This window comes from Macaca nemestrina, chromosome 1 (genome assembly GCF_043159975.1).
Source record: "Macaca nemestrina isolate mMacNem1 chromosome 1, mMacNem.hap1, whole genome shotgun sequence".
Taxonomy (NCBI): domain Eukaryota; kingdom Metazoa; phylum Chordata; class Mammalia; order Primates; family Cercopithecidae; genus Macaca; species Macaca nemestrina.
The window spans coordinates 163,791,076-163,808,798 of record NC_092125.1 but is presented as its reverse complement, the minus strand read 5'-3'; the positions used below and the strand labels follow the sequence as shown (position 1 = coordinate 163,808,798).

The following is a 17,723-nucleotide window of genomic DNA, read 5'->3' as shown; positions in this document are numbered from 1 at the left end:
GGAACAGAAAATTTCCAATACTAGTGCAAAGTATAATTGTATAAACATTCAACTAAATCTATAAACAGAATCATATGAGAAAAGTAAAGAAGACATTAATTTTGAATCTAAGTGCAGAGTAACGATTCAATAAATTTGTGTTGAAGTGAATTGAAATAAAACATAGATGTCATTAAATAAGACATACTATGTAATCTTATTCTTAACTCTACATTTTTAAGAAGAAAAGTTCAATAGAAAAATGTCAATACATCTTTTTTTTTATAACCAGGCTGATAAAAACTAGCTTACTTTGCATGCTGGTTTTTCATATAACCTATTTTTGGTGGTCCAATTTTGTCATTGAAATCTGCAAAATGTGGTCAATTCTTAAACTCTGAACAAAATGTTCTATGTAATAAGCCAGATTCTTCTAGGGCATAAGCATTACCAAAAAAGAAGCAAAAAAGCAGTATATTTTTGATCAAAGAAGCAGTACAATATCGTTTATTACATACATATGGAGAATAGTAGACTGAGAGAACCTGGATAGTTTTGATACATAAGAAAAATATTTGTCCCTACAAATAGAAAATTTGTATTTTAAAAGCCGTTTTTTACTGAGTAGTGACACTGTTAAAGTAAATTATTAGATTAGTGGTTTTAACAGTCATCTAATTTTACATGTATCTTACTGATCATCTTTTTGAAAAGTCATATGTAACTAGTTGTTTTGAATTACAAGACATCAAAGATAATACTTAAATTCCAATGGAAATGTATTTAACATCTGTGTAAACAAATGTATTTAATATCATAACAACTGTCATACTATCAGGACATGAGCTCTAATGCATTAAAACAAAGTAAAACACAGAGAAAAGTAATGACCTACCATAGCCTTTCATTTCTATAAGATTAAGTTCAAACCTTTGAGTTGAGCATTCAAGGACTGTAAACCCTGCCCTCTCCTAATATTCTTAAATATTAACTCCCGATACTCTCATACATAAAGTATTTGCTCCAGAACTCATCTTCTCTTCATTATACATCTCAAGTGTCTTCTTACCTCTACATCATAAAAACCCTCATTTTTCACTTGCCTCCCTTCTTTTTCTTTTCTACTTTCATAAATCCTGTGTCTCTTAAAAGCATATTTATGGCAACATCCTCTATGAAATCATATCCACACAATTCAGCTCCAAAATACAAACTAGAAAAATGTATTTACAGCAAAAATAACCAATATCAGATTAATATACAGTAAGTCTTCACTTAATGTCATTGATAGGTTGTTGGAAACTCCAACTTTAAGTTACAGGACATACCAGCAAGTCTTCAAATAACATTTTTTCCTTCAGCATCATTTCATTATAATGTTGTAGAGAAGATAAAAAAAATTGTTTTGTTATACATAGTTGCACTTAAACTTGCAGTTTCCAAGAACCTATCAATGACATTGAGGACTTATTACTAACAATGTGTAAAGAATTGTCATAAATCAGTATAAAAATATAAATGTGTTTGTTTTAGATTCCCCAGAAGCAGATGTTTAGAAAAGAATATAAGCAGTATATTTAGGAGATGAGCCCAGGAAATACTTGTTGAGGGTGTTTTTTCAAGCTGTTTCTAGTATTTGGCCATTGGACTTTAACTTTCTGGGGAGCTCTGGGTAACAGTGTAAAACACATACCAGAGCTGTCAAACACAATGGGAGAGAGAGCAGAAGTATTTATATTCCTACTTGTCATTAGGTGAGTACTGTCTCTGAGAGGGACATTAATTCCATGGAACTTGGGCTACCAGGTGCATGAACAGACCAGGCTTTAGCAACTGAAGAAAGCCTTCAAACAGGAAGGAAAGGGGCAGGCAATCATGATTTGTTCCAGTGTACAACAAAATGATAAAGGCAGGGAGTTCTGGTTGGGGCACCAATAGAAAAATAGGTAAAATAAGTAAACATGTTTTTCACAAAAAAGGAAACAAATATTGCTAATAAACTTTTATTCCTAACTAATCAGCGAAGTGATTATTATTGCTATTTTATATTTACCAAATTGGCAAAAACGAAAAAAGCTAACAAAACCAAGGGTTAGGAAGGACATGGAAAAAGGTGGAACTATTTTGAATGAAATTTGGTTACATCTAGTAAATATAGACTTGCATTTGCTATGACCAATGATGTCACTTCTAAGGATATAACTTAAGTAATCTTTTGCAAATGTATACTATATGTTCAAAAATATTCACAGAAGCCAATATTTGTGATAGCAAAATGAAAAACTAGAAACAACTGTAGGCCGGGCACGGTGGCTCATGCCTGTAATCCCAGCACTTCGGGAGGCCGAGGCGGGTGGATCCCCTGAGGTCAGGAGTTTGAGACAAGTCTGGCCAACATGGCGAAACCCCATCTCAACTAAAAATACAAAAATTAGCTGGGCGTGGTGCAGGTGCCTGTAATCCCAGCTACTCGGGAGGCTGAGGCAGGAGAATCACTTGAACCTGGGAGGCGGAGGTGGCAGTGAGCCGAGTTTGCACCATCGCACTCTAGCCTGGGAGACAAGTGTGAAACTCTATTTCAAAAAAAAAAAAAAAAAAAAAGAAGGAGAAGAAACAACTGTAATGTTCATTAGAAGGAAAACAGCAAATTGTATATTCATACAATGGAATACTATGCTATGATGGCCAATCAGTCACATCAAAATGGATGGATTTTTTAAATCTAATACTAATTTTTAAAGCCTTTGGAAAATGTTCACAGTATGATTTGATTTACATAATATTCAAAACCATGCAAAACTATGCAACATGTTTTGTTTTAGGGAATTAAATATTTGTGGTAAAGCCGTTTCAAAACAGAATAGTAAACATGATTCAGGAATTTATGTGGCAAATAGGAAGATGTAGACAGGGAGGGACACCCAGAGGGTTTCAAAAATACTGATTCTATTTCTTGATTCTATTGTGGGTACACATATATTCTTTTATACATATATGTATGTACACACATACATACCCAAATACAAACATTATATATTTATATCTATATATATATGTGTGTGTGTATATATATGTGTGTGTGTGCATATATATGTAAGTGTTTTATATATACATATAACAAAGTATTGGACATAGGAAGAGAAACCATGAATAAAACTCATATAATGTCCCAGGAGAAGGAGAAGCAGCAGGAAAACTGTTGTAGAAGCAAAGAAGGGGAGAACAAGCAGTAATGGCAACTGTTGCTAGGCAGTGTAGGATCCGAAATAAAATGAGGCTAATGGGATTGGAACTTAGGATGTCAGTGGAGGCCTTGGTGAGTGCATTTTAGTAACAGAGTTGAGGTAGATGCCAGAAAACAATGGCTTGAGTAGTAATAAGAAGCCATGAGTATAGGCAGTTTTTTAAATAATTTTAGCAGTAAATGCAAGGAGGAAGAGAGGCTGTAATTTGAGGAGAAGGCAAATTTGAAGGCTATTTAAGAGTATTTTATAAAATAACAAAATCTGGACTAGACTATACATAAAAGTATTACAAATGTTTAAATAGAAATTTACTAATAAAAAAGTCAATATTCCTCTAAAAACAAGTCTCCTGAGAAATCCTTGAACTAAATCTTTTTACATTTAAAATAATAATTTAATCTAATTTCTAAAACTCATAAAGGTTATTTTCTTAATTTTTTGATGCAGTTTATAGCCTTTATGATTGTCTAATTATCTTTTCAATGTCCTTTGTCATTTTTAATAGATATTAATTAGACCAATTTGAATCATGATTTACATACATATTGAGCAGGCATTAAAGAAATCATTAGTCAAGGGGACAACATGCTCCTTCACTTTTCATACTGGGCAACTTTAGTCATCACTGTAACAAATTGTAGACAAATTTTGATGATTAAGTGAAATAGTAACTGGATACTCTTGCCTGACTATATATGTGCATATTCTGTTGAAAAAGGAACATTAGTTTTAAAATTACAAACAAGCCAAACAATTTGAGATTTCCATAAAAAATGTCCTGGCTGGTGTGCATAAGATTAGGCCAGCAATAAGAGATGATGTTGCTAATTTTAGCAGTGACATAAATCTTAGTGTAGGAGAGTAGCATGGAAGTGGATAAATGCTATTTACTTTAATAGGCAAAATTTTCAAACTGTAACAACATGCTCAATAAATTCTTTCATTACTGTAATACCAAAGGAGAGTTGAAAAATGTATTACATTTATATTTTTTTCTCCTCAGAGATACATATTTTTGTTCTGTTTCTATAGCAACATCAATGCAATGACTAAAAACTTTAACTCCTTTTTAGACTCCCTGATGGCTTCACACAGCTCCTAAACCTGACCCAGCTCTACCTGAATGACGCCTTTCTTGAATTTCTTCCAGCCAATTTTGGAAGGTAAGAATAAGAAATTTAAATTATGCAATTATATTTCACCTTAGGTAAGTGCTTTACTAGTGTCAGTTGATGAGACTTCAAAAGTGCCAGCTGTGATTAAAGATAGGCCTCATTATTATTCAATAAATGAAACTCTGTTAATTAATGAAACTTTTGCAAAAAATAAAGTAAAATTAGGCCTTTACATGACATTAATAGTCAAATAAATTCTAGATGAATTAAAGAGTTGAATATAAAAAAATAAAGCCAGAAATGATCTGAGGGGAAAAAAGGAGATGAATATTTATGGCTGTTTTGTTGAGAAATACCTTTACAGGCACAGATGCAAAGAAGAATACCATAAATGGATAGATACGCTGACCTACATACTTTTATCATAAAGTATCAGAAAATCAAAGATTTAAGGTAAAACAATAAACTGAAAAATAGTTTCATTATATATGAAAAAAATTATTTATATATTTAACCTAGAATTCTTACATATAAATATGCAAACAAAGATTTTAGGGGAAAATGGTCGAATTACAAGAAAAAAGCAATTCATAATAACACATATGAATGGCTGGGGAACACATAAAACATGTCTGTCTTCACAAATAATAAATATAATACAAATTAAAACAATAAAAGACCTTTATGTTCCAACGTATTGCAAAAACTTTTTTTTAGAGTATAAGAACAGAGATGATCTCATGCTGTCTGATAGGATTGTAGAATGTTATGACCTTCAAGCAGGGCAGTATGCTTTTAAAACCTTTGAAAATATTTACAAACTGTTGCCTCTGTGAATCATTTCTAGAAATGTCTATTACCATTGTCAGTATCCCACTGGGATTTATGGACAAGTTTATTGTTATTTACAAAGTGAAAAAAGTGAAATCACATATCTGTATAGGATATTGGTTAAATATATTATGGTTCATCTATATGATAATACTGTATAATAATTAATAATATTAGGAAAGTATTTTTTTTAATTCTTAAGATGTTTCCAATATTAATATGAATCTATATGAAATGAAAGACTGGTATCTTAAAAGTAAAATTACGAATAATTTTTATTGTCATCTTGACATGTTTTTCAATATTTTTCAGGTGTTCTACAATGAGCTTTTTTGTGCAAAAGATATATCTCAACAGCTAGGACATTTTTAAGTTTATTGTCAACTACATTTATGTAAATGAATATCTTTGAAATTGTTCAAATAATAGACTAAGTGTAGCTTGACACCAATCTGTTGACCGAAGCTGGCACAGGACATTAAGAACTCAGTTGAATAATGAAGTCACTTAACATGTGACAGCCTCCATTTACATACTGAGAGCACATCAACATTTCCCAGATTCCCTTACTTTTGCACATCACACCATCACAACACTTATGAACAGCATATACTTGGGCAGTTTTAAACTTCACAGAGTGTCCAAAGAGCATTGCCTGGCTTCTAAATGAATTGGCATTTCATCATTCATCCATAGAAACTAGCCTTGCCTTTCTGGCACTGACCACAGCATTACAATATACTTTGGATTTATCAAATCAGAAAATATTTAATTATTATCTTAAGATACATTTTTTTCTTGAACTTTTGTCAGTTCTCTTTAGTCGTAATGTGAGGAAAAGATTTGGGCAAGTGAAAAACATAATACCAACACCAAAACCACTTGAAAATAGAATATAATTTTGCATAAATTTCCTACAAAAAAATATGCTCTATTTTATTATTATCATCTAAAAAGGTCTCTAACCTTCAACTGTGTAGTTTAACAAGAGGACACTTAAAATTCCTTTTAACACCTGAGATTCTGTGCTCCTAAAAGCCAAAATCAGTACAAAATATCATACTAGTACAATTGTTGACAAGATTTGAGACATGCAAATGCTCAAGAAATCTCCTTTACTAGAATATACCCATGCTGTGAAGAACTGAATCACTTTATTTCATATACAGATTAATCACTATAAGATTAAAATTAAATAAAAAAGCTTGATAGGAGGCAAAAAAAAAAGAAAGGGAGAGAGACCTACATGAAAACCTAAAAGTACAGTAAATATGGGAGATGGTAGATGAAAAACTTCGAATAGTAAAATATTTCCCAAAACATTAAGAATTCAGATAATCCAGTTAATATCTGTTCTAAAGTAGCTTCATCTGGGTACATTTTAACATTCAGTATGGATGTGAATAACAATAGTGTGTCCTAGACTACAAAACTTAACAAGTAATTAAGTGGGAAATGCATTCCTAATCACAAATGTCACTCAAGCAACAGAAACTATGAATACCTCTCATTCTTCTCACGTGATTTCCCCAACCCCAGCATTGTCACGGGACATATGATGCGACAGATTTTTAAATGCATGAACTTTTCATAAATGTTAAAATATGCACCTTAGAGTCAATGAAATATGGTATATTGCAACACTTCTCCCATTGTGTAAATAATGAAAATAATAATAGCCAATTCTTATTAAAACTTGTGATATACAAGAAATTATGCTTTACATGTATTACATAATTTAATGTTCCAAACCATACAAATTTGATACTGCTGTCACACACTTATGGATGAGGAAATTGAATTAAGAGAGGTTAATTAATTTGCCCGGTGTCAGAGAGGCAGAACATGAAAGAGTTTGGATTTCACCCAGGTTTGTCTTCCTATAAAATCCCATTTTTTTAACTCTATGCTATAGTATTTGCTTTTTAGTTTATTTATAGTCTCTTGAGAGAAATTATTGCCATATTCCAGTGAACACAGCATCTGATATTTAGTATACATTCAAATATCAATGAAAATATTGAACAACAAATATATTTTTATAAAACGTATGAAATTTAGAAGGCTGGAATCCAAAAATATCTTTTAAATATCTCAGTTAATTTTAGGAAAATGATATTTGTCATTGCCCAATACTGATGTAACCCTACTCATAATCAATATGTAAATTTCTTTAAAATCTATAACCATAGTTAAAAGAATATTTGAACATGGCTCTTTGAATAGTGATAATGATAGTTTACCGTAGTAAAATTTATTTTTATTTCAATTTTTAATTATTATGGGTACATATAGTTGTATATATTTATGAAGTATGTGTGATATTTTAGTACAGACATACAATGTGTAATGATCAAATCAGGGTAATTGGGGTATCCATCACTTCAAGCTTTTATCATTTCTTTGTGTTAGAAATATTCCAATTCTAGTTTTTTAGTTATTTTTAAATATACATTATTGTTAACTATAGTAACCCTATAGTACTACGAAATACTAGACCTTACTCAATAATTTTTTAGACAGAAATACTAAGAGGAAATTTTAAAAATTCATTTCTGTAGACTTGTCAAATTGCGGATCTTGGAGTTAAGAGAAAATCACTTGAAAACTCTACCAAAGTAAGTGACTATGTATTTTCTGAATTTTGAACTGTGATATTTTTTCACTAGTAAGAAAAATAACTACTTTTATTTTGTTTGTGTTTTGGTACTTTAATTGAGTTAATTTATCTACACATTTTTCCTAATGGCCAAAAAGTATGGTATACTGTAAAAGATTCATATTACATGAGAATGTATTCTGTTTTATAAAACTGTAATTACAGGTTAAGGTGGAAAGAGTTCACTTAAGTTTCTTCGCATGGCTGAAGATACATGCCAGAAAATTATTGCACTAAAACATATGAAATTGTCATTCTTATAGCTAAAAACAATAGTGTCACAAGATTCAACTTAATAGGATGCTTAATTCTTCAAGTTAATTTATGGATTGTAGTATACCTTTCAGTTTTTAAATCAAGAATATGCCACAAAGTTTTAGGAAAAAAGATTAAAATGTTTCAAGAGATCACAAAGTGGTTTAGCTAAAAGTTATATATTCTTTCAAATTGTTCATTTTTACTAGTCTATTTAAAATTTGGCGTATATAAAAATATAGGGTATTTTAAAGTAAAAACTAATCCTTAAAATTTTATGCAATGTTTACCATAATAAAATGCTTTGTTTCACCCAGCTTTGCCTTATTCATGTGTAACAATAGAATTTTGTGTTTTACAGAGTTATTTTTGAAAATCAAAATGGGTTTTTTACTCAATTAAATCATTACACTTGTATATATTAAGATGAAAATATTTAAAGTACTATGTTGCTATTATCACCCTTCTGCAGTATTATAGAAAACTATTGAGTACAGTGACTAATTTTTTAAACATTTCAGTAGGACTTAGATACATCTGCTGAACCAAAATGTAACCTTATTTTTTACTTATTAAATCCTTTTCCAAAGCAAACTGGATTGACTAATATTTCAACAACATACCTTCAAGTACATTTTATGTATGATATTATGTATTAAAATTGTCATTGTAATATAATAACACAATTATGAAAATAACTTTCAATAATGATATGGATTTAATTTGAATATATACATAAAGATAAAATACCTACTTAATCCTCCATAAGAGAAGACAAGGAGAGAGCATAGTAATGAGGAAATGTCTGCATATTTCACCATCCAGCACTTCTGAATTATGCCTTTCTCCAAGCTAAAGCACTGGGTATGGGCCTAAACCAGGGGACCCCTCCCAGGTTGGGGGCATAAACAGGTGGAAATATGGTTGAGGGTGTTAATTGTTCAAGTGGAAATTTCCTGCAAATGCAGCTAGTGCCATGGAGTCCATCCCTCATGCTTTTGTCTGCCACATTTAAAGTAAGTGCGAAACATGGCTAACTGGAAGCTAAACCAAGATAGAAAAGCAGGTGTCCCCTTCACCTAAATATATACATTTAGGTCAAGGAGAAAATATTGAATATGCAGAGGAGAATCCTTTTCCCTCTGTTCTCAAATAATGGCTTTCCTTTGAAGTAGAAAATAAACCTGACATAGGTTGTTAGGTTTTTAAATATATATCTTTAAATATGAATCTTAAATATAAATTAAAACCTGATATAGATTGATAATACGGACTTTATATGAGGTAGCTGTGTGAATAAATCAGAGTAATGAGGAACAATAATAACAACAATAATTGGTGCTGGGGTATTGTGCAGGCTTTCAGATTTTGGTTCAGTATTAAACAGAATTAAAATAAGTAGAATAATATGCATAAATGAATTTGGACATAGAAAAATGTTGTAAAGATATATTAGAACTGGTGTTGGGTCTCTTTGATAGACTCATATACATATAACTTATATAGCTGTTACATTTTAAGAAACATTTTCAAAGTTACTTGCAATCTAGTGTGTTCATTTTATAACCCACAGACCAAAATCTAAAGAACAAAATTCAGGCATAAAATATAGATAACTTTAGTTTTGGGTCTATTGAATGAGAATCGCAGAAAGAAATTCTTCTTTGAATAAAAATAAACTTTGTTTTCACTATGTATTATACCTTTTGATCACCAGTCTATACCTGTAACTTAAAGCCACGTGAGAGCAGTATAGTATCCTTTATTTTGCACTCCCAATAAAAATAAAGGTAAAAACATAGTTTTAGGAAAAACAATTTTAGTTTAACAATAACTATTCTGAGAAGAGATAACTCATGATTTACTTAGGGAAACAAACAAGATGTTGGATTTTTAGTTATTTTCTCTTCTTTTCATCTTTTAAGTCTATATGCTTAGCGATCTGTGGAAAATGTGAATGTGTGTAAGAATTATAATGTAACATGCATTAAGATGTACATCCTTTAAGCAAACTGATAGATACACTTAGATGTATGCAAATTCTAGGATAATTTTTTTCTGTTAAAAAATAGTATTATAAATTTCCTTATAATGTTTATGATCATTACTCTACATACATCAAGGAGGAGTAATAAAATTAAGTCCTTCGGAAATGCATTTGCCTAAAACTCATTGAAACAGTCAAGTCTTGATTATTTGTAATAATAGAAGATAGTAAACATCTGAAAATAACTAGAATGTCAAAAGGAAAAATTTTTAGATTCTATGATACAGTTTTTCCTTATAGAAGAATTATCTTCTTCATTGTGTTTTTTGAGGGATAGTCAGAAAATGTGGAGATGGTAGAGAGAATTCAAATGAATGTTAGATGTCAAGGGAAAACCAAGCCTTTGTTTCCTTATTTGTTTGCTTATTTATTCCTTCCTTCATTTGTTTGTGTAAGAGCATCTCAGGGTCAGGAATCAAAGAGAGGCTGGATTCTCAGTGATGCTGTCTCAGGGTGTCTCATGAGGCTTGAATGGGCCAGGGTTTGCCTCAAATCTCACTCAAGTGGTGGTTGGCAAATGGGTTTCTCACTGCCAATGGAATGGCTGGAAGCTTTTCATTCTTTTCCTATAGAAGCTCATGTGTGCTTCTCTATAGGGCTACTCTCAGTGTGGCTGCTTGCTTCCTTCTGAGCAAGTGATTTGAGAGAAAGAGTGTACATCTAAGACAGAAGCCTTGGTCTTTATCTAATCTCAGAAGTGATATACTATGATGTCTACCATATGCTATTGATCACAGAGACCAAATCTGGACCATTTCTTCCAAAGTATGGAAGAAAACAATGTTAAGACTATAAATACCAGGAGACAGGGATTAATGGAGTCCATTGTAGAGGTTCCTACAACAGGTCTGGTTCTCAGCATTGCTAGTCTAGAAATTCAATGCCAACATATACTAGATGCATCAGACACAGGAGGCCGACACACAAATCATCAAATGCACGGGGGATTTTATCTTAGCACAGGATACTCTGTTTTCCAGAACTCCAACTATACTGGTGTTCCTCTTGAACAAAACAAGTGTGTTCCCACTTTGAAGGTTTTACACTGTTGAGAATTTTCTTTCTATACCTTTGCATCGTTAGGTCTTATGATTTATGTCTCTCTTCAGATAACTGCCTCCTTGGGGGCCTTCCCCAATTATGTCATATAAAATTGTCTCCCTTCTTCTTTACACCATTTCATTATTGTATTTGATTTTCATCATAGCACTTACTGCTTTCTGTATGATTTTGACTCTTTGTGTACTTGGAGATACCTCCTCAAGACAGTATAAGTTCCATTAATGAGAGGTTATTTCCACTTGGTCACTGTGGACTCTCCAATGCCTTAAACATGGTAGACATTCCAAATGAGAATGCTGAGCTACGGATTCACAATAACAAGTATCTGTCATGTGACCTTGACATTTTGCGTCACTTGATTATTTTTCTCCACAGAAAATTATATGGGAAGCCAAACATTATAATCAGATTAATCTTGAAGAGCAGCATGAAGTCAGACAAGGACAAATGATTGGGATTTCTCAATAGCTGATAGCCCAGACTTGGATTTTATAAACCTACACACATTTTCTCTCTCTCTAAATGGTTTCAAGTTAGGCACAATAGTTAAGACATGACAGGGAGAAAAATAACTTCATATTAACTAAATTAATATTTGTAACAACTAAATAAAATACAAAAATGGTATAATATTTGCTTTTTATTAAAATGTGTCACATTTCATCAAGAAACAAAATATATGTCAAGATAAAAATGAAGGGATAAAAACAATTTTTTAAAATGAAATTTAGAAATTTTTTCCACAGAAGTAACATAACATCATATAAATGATTGGTAATAGTCGTGGGTTTTAACTTTAAATAAAACTGTCCCATATGTGTGAGAAGAATTTTTCTAATACCCTAAAGTTAAAATAAGGCCTCATTCATTAATAATTTATCAAGGCCATGACTAATTTTGTTTCAACTAGAGTTTAAATATATTATGTAAATGCATGTGTTAATTATGAAACTATGAAGTAATATGAAGAAAAGGAAACATAAATTAAGGTAACATGAATATTCATGTCTCCTGATGCACAAGGCATGAAGCATGATACCTCACTTTGCTGTCATAAACACTGACTAAGACAGGAATGTTCAAATATATTCCAACAGAATTAATGGGGTAATATCGGTAAATACAGTAAAACCTGATGAACATATTCAAAATTGGGAAAGTGGATAGATTTGGTAGATGAAGAATGCTAAGAGTTGTTGGAAGAAGTTCTAAGTGGAAACATAAATCTGAAGTAGTGACAATATCTTTTGGGTCATTGACCCTTCAGAGAAGCTGAAAAAAGCTATGGAATATAGAAAAGTATTAATTCTAAAGTTCAACTTGTATCTATTTTCAGTATATGAATAGTCTATTGTTAATATACATGTTCTTATTTTCACCTAGAAGTAGAATATTTTGCCTTTTATGTAAAATAAGCCACATCAAAATACCTAGTATTGGCTAGGAGCAGTGGCTCACATCTATAATCCCAGCACTTCGGGAGACCAAGGCAGGTGGATCACTTGAGGTCAGGAGTTTGAGACCAGCCTGGGCAACATGGTGAAATCCTGTCTCTACTGAAAATACAAAAAGTAGCCAGGCATAGTGGTGTGCACCTGTAACCCCAGCTACTCGGGAGGCTGAGGCAACTGAATTACTTGAACCTGGGAGGCAGAGGTTGCAGAGATCATGCCACTGAACTCCAGCCTGGGCAACAGAGTGAAACTCCATCTCAAAAAAAAAAAAAAAAAAAAAAAAAAACACCCTAGTATAGAGCACCAAAAAGAGGGCCCTCCTGATTTTAGGGTTCAAATTTGTCAAATAGATAATTTTAGTCATATAACCGTTTCTAGTATGTTGATTGAAGATGTTTTTAAGAAGAGAATATTTTATTGAGTAAATTTTATTTTGGGTTGTTAATAGGATTAGATTTCATTATCATCTGTGAAGGTTTTTAATTTCCCATAGTAGAAATTATTAAGGAATTATTTAAGAGAAAAATTTTCCAAAGTACACGCATAAATGATACTTTTAAACTACTAAGCTGTGTATGCTAGATATCTCATAAATGGTGTATCTATTATTTATATGATTTTATCCCTCAAGCATTGTTGCTTTTATTAAGTGATTTTGCCCCTGAAAACAAAGGTTCAGGAACTCTGTAGTACCACCTTTGTGAATACCTAAGGACATGTACACAACACAAATATACTTACAGAAGATGCCAATACATTATACCTTAACTAGACATACTCTTCCAAAAAGATTCACTTTAAATTATGTACGTAAATTAAAACCAGAGCTACACTGACAGCTGCACACTGTTAAGGAAAGATATTAGATCATGAAAGTCGAAAAAGACTAAGGGACTATTACAGATTCAAGAAGACTAAAGAGACTAAAAGAAATGTCCTTCTTAACTGGTTCTTTAGCTATAGAGGACATTTTTGAGACACTGACAAAATTTGGGTTTGAAGATTAGATGTTATTAATTTCCTGATTTGGATGGTTGTATTTTGGTTGTGTAGAATGTTTATGTGTAGGAAATACTGAAGTATTTGGGAGTAATGGGACACCAGATTGGCAGTTTATTCTCAAGTAATTCAGAAAAACATGATTTTTAGTTTTTAAACATTTTTGTAATTTTGTGACTGTTTCAACAAAAAAGTCACTTTATTTTTTATTGTGTTATTCGATTTCCTTTTTAGTTTTTTCATTGTGGTAAGACTACTTAACATGAGATCTACCCTCCTAACAAACTTTTAAGCATACAATACAGTATTGTTAGCCATACACACAATGTTGGACAGCAGATGTCTGCAACTTGTTCATCTTGTATAACTGAAACTTTATACCAATTGAACAACTCCCCATTCCCTCCTGCCCTCAGCCCCTGGCAGCCATCATTTGATGCTATTTCTGAGTCTGACCATTTTAGATACCTTGTGTATGTGGAACGTGCAGTATTTGTCCTTCTTTGACTAGCCTATGTCACTTAGCAGATTCACCCATGTTTTAAGGTGGAATAATATTCTGCTATATACATACATACCACATTTTCTTTATTCGTTCATCTGTTGTTGGACATTTAGGTTGATTCCATATCTTGGCTACTGTGAATAATGATGCAATGAACACGGGAGTGCAGACATCTCTTCAAGATCCCAGTGTCAGTTCTTTTGGATATACATTTAGAAGTGAGATTACTGGATCATATGGTAGTTCTATTTTAAATTTTTTTAGGAAACTATTCACTATATTTTACCATACTGTTTTCCATAGGAGCTGTACCATTTTCCAATATAACAAAGGGAACATAAAAATGTGTTTTAGAAATATATTTTCAAAGATAAATAAAGATAAAACACTTTCAACACAGATAAAATTATTAACTGTATGAAATATTTGTCAATATACAGATTAAGGGAAGAATTTACACTTCCATACTAAAATGCTAAGGCCATCAGGCCTATAATTCCAGCATTTTGGGAGGCCAAGGTGGGAGAATCACTTGAGCCCAGGAGTTTGAGACCAGCCTAGGCAACATAGCGAGGCCCTGTCTCTACAAAAATTTCTAAAACTTAGCTGGGATTGGTGGTGTGTGCCTGTATTCCCAGCTACAAGGGAGGTTGAAGTGGGAGGATCACTTGAGGAAAGGAGGTTGAGATTGCAGTGAGCTCTGATCATGCCACTGCACTCCAGCCTGGGAAACAAAATGAGACCCTCTCCCAAATAAATAAATAAAATGCTTAAATATTTATAAAAATCAGCATTTTAGAAGTAAAGGCTCTATGTGTATGAGTAATATATGCACTGTGTATTTTTTTCCTAACCTGAATGGCAATAAGTGCTACATATTTATAATTATCACTCAAATTTCTAAACTATTCATTTCCAAGTACTATGTTTTTGTTTCTCATATAAGTTCATTTATTCTTTTTTAATAAGATTACTCCATAGGCAGGCTTATCTAAATATAAATTTGCTATGTTTTCTTCTTTTAAAATCCTTCCTTTGTTATCTAGTTTACTACCAGTTATTATCAAAATAATGAAGAAAGCTCATAGATTAATATGTATTCTAAACTGGACAGGTGTGACTAAGTCATGTTTCCATTCTCATTTCAGGGTCCTATTAATGAATTTACCTCATTTGGCATTATGCTACCCTACTAGCTATTTTAATGAAATACATCAATAGGTTCCTTAGTGCCATTGTAATGAAAATTTCATTGTCAGGCACAGCTTACAGAATGGCTTTTGGATGTTTCTATTAACTCTGTATTTGTAATTCTGTTTTGTAACTGTAATACATAATTGGATACTGTGTGATTGCGTTATCATATTACCTTATGCTTTTACTAATTTATATCAATTTACAAGGTACAGTGTTTTTGCTGAACCCATAGTACCATCCTCTTCAGGACTGTCTTTATCAAAATCCCCAGTTTGACAAGCTAACTAACCAAGGGAAACCACATTAGTGCCCTCTGCTTTTAGAGAATTGTACATGGAAACATATATTTTCTTATCACTTGGTGCTATATTTTCAATTCAAATGAAATAAGTGGACAATCATGACATTCTATATTTAAAAGTATTCTATAAATTATAATGTGTTATAACAGAGTGATTATTAGAGTCACTTCTAAAATATCAAATATGTGCTTTCCATAGACTCACAAAGGAAAGACTGAGTTCTGCCTTGTGAACTAATTGTATTTCTTTTTAAACTGATACTCCCCACACAAAATTAAGAATGATAATATTATGGTTAGCTAAGGATGTGTCGGGAATGGGAGGAGCATGGAAGAGGTCACAAAAGCCAAGTAACACCACGGTATTCAAATTGCTCTTTTCAGACTACTTCATTTTTTTGTTGTTTGTTTGTTTTTTCTTTTTTTCTTTCTTTTTTTTATTATTATTATTATACTTTAAGTTCTAGGGTACATGTACAATAGCTACTCTGATCCCTGATGATTAGTTTACCAAAAGATAGAAACTGCCTGCAGTAACAGGGATGCTGAAAATGCTGGGCTTCAGTTTTATAAGATCTCAGAGGCTTAGTCTATAGTGGAACAATTAGCCCACACTCTTACTTCTGTTTCCCTGAGAAGAGCTGTAAAGTACTTGAGTGGGAATGCACTTTGCAGGCAAAAGGCCCTTGTTGCTTGTTTATGAGTTATTTACCTTCTCTGAATCTCAATGTCCTTATTTGTAAAGAGTGCTAGATATCATTACCTCTTTTAAGCTGGGAAATGTATTTTGGGTAAGAGTTGATGAAAATAAGGCTTATTATCATTTAGACCCAGGAAAAATTTTAAATAAATTTAGTATACACTGACACTTAGAAAATCTGGGCGTGTGCAAGAAAAGATTGGCATGAGTTCTAGATATTTTTCATTTTATCTCATAAAAAATCTTTATCATAAATGAAATAATGTTATTTTTAATTTCTTATAATAAATTCTTAAAAATAATGCGTGATGCTAACGTGCCTTTCTTACTTCACCAGCAGTACTCTAATGAAAACTTACACGACTCATTTTCTGTCATTCTCAATAAAAAAATATAGAAAATGTTTAAATGGTCTAGTTATTAATTCTTAATGACTTTTTGCTTTTAAAATTGGTAACTTCTTTAGTCAAATATTGAACTTAGCAACTAAAACACATGATAGAAATGAACACTCAACAAGGATTAGGAAAGGCATACATCCATGGTTTGTATCTTCATGTATTTTATAAATTCATTATTGTGGATTTTTGTTATATCCTTTATGGTCTCTAAATAAATATAGTATCTTTCCTAAATGAACATTCTGAAACATTATACTAATATTGACTTTTATCTCAGCGTCTCAGGCCAGAAAATACACAAACAACCTAGTAACAGATATATTCCTGCGGTCTCAGGTATTACCTCTGTGCTGATGAGCTGCAAACATTTATTTCCAACCTGAACTTTTTATCTGAATTCCAATTCCATATTCCCATAGCCAACCTCATATGGAATATTCAACACATGTTAAAATGGAAATCATCCTCATTGCTCTTTTCCACCCAACACCCCATAACAAAACCAAACTCGGTTAAACAAAATCAAATAGAAATCCTGTTTCTTATTATACACTGCCTAATGACAGCACTACTATGCACAGAATCACCGAAAGTAGAACTAGCCACCTCATTTTCCTCTCCTACTAGCCCCAAATCACTAGCCATCAACTTATGTCACATCTGAGCGCTCTTCCCTTCCCATGTTGTTGCCCTACTTGAGTTTCTTAATAACGCTTGCCTGTGCCATGAACAATTCCTCCTCCTTCTCATCTCTACCATTGGAATACATCTTCCTTATTGTTGTCAGAGCTTTCTTATTAAAACACACCGAGGCACATGTCAATTTGAAAGCGCAAATTGACTGCTCACAGCTTTCAGAAGACAAAATGTCAAGAACTGTCATAGCTTGGAGTCAACATTTCTGGCTTCATTGCCTCCCAACACTTTCATGATCTCACGAGGCTTCTGCTACATCCAATATACAACGCATCTT

The 17,723-nt window shown here is 32.2% G+C and overlaps 1 protein-coding gene across 13 annotated transcripts in view; it reads left to right on the top strand.

Annotated features, from left to right (window-relative positions):
• LOC105498361 (leucine rich repeat containing 7) overlaps positions 1-17,723 on the top strand; it is a 571,142-nt gene that overhangs the window by 273,025 nt on the left and 280,394 nt on the right. For all 13 annotated transcript variants that reach the window (XR_011619899.1, XM_024798135.2, XM_024798136.2 and 10 more), the window contains 2 exons: positions 4,298-4,387; positions 7,732-7,788. Coding sequence is in view for 12 of the 13 variants with exons in the window: in XM_024798135.2 (XP_024653903.2) it covers positions 4,298-4,387; positions 7,732-7,788 (147 nt within the window). In the remaining variant the exon portion in view is untranslated. The remainder of the gene's footprint in view (positions 1-4,297; positions 4,388-7,731; positions 7,789-17,723) is intronic.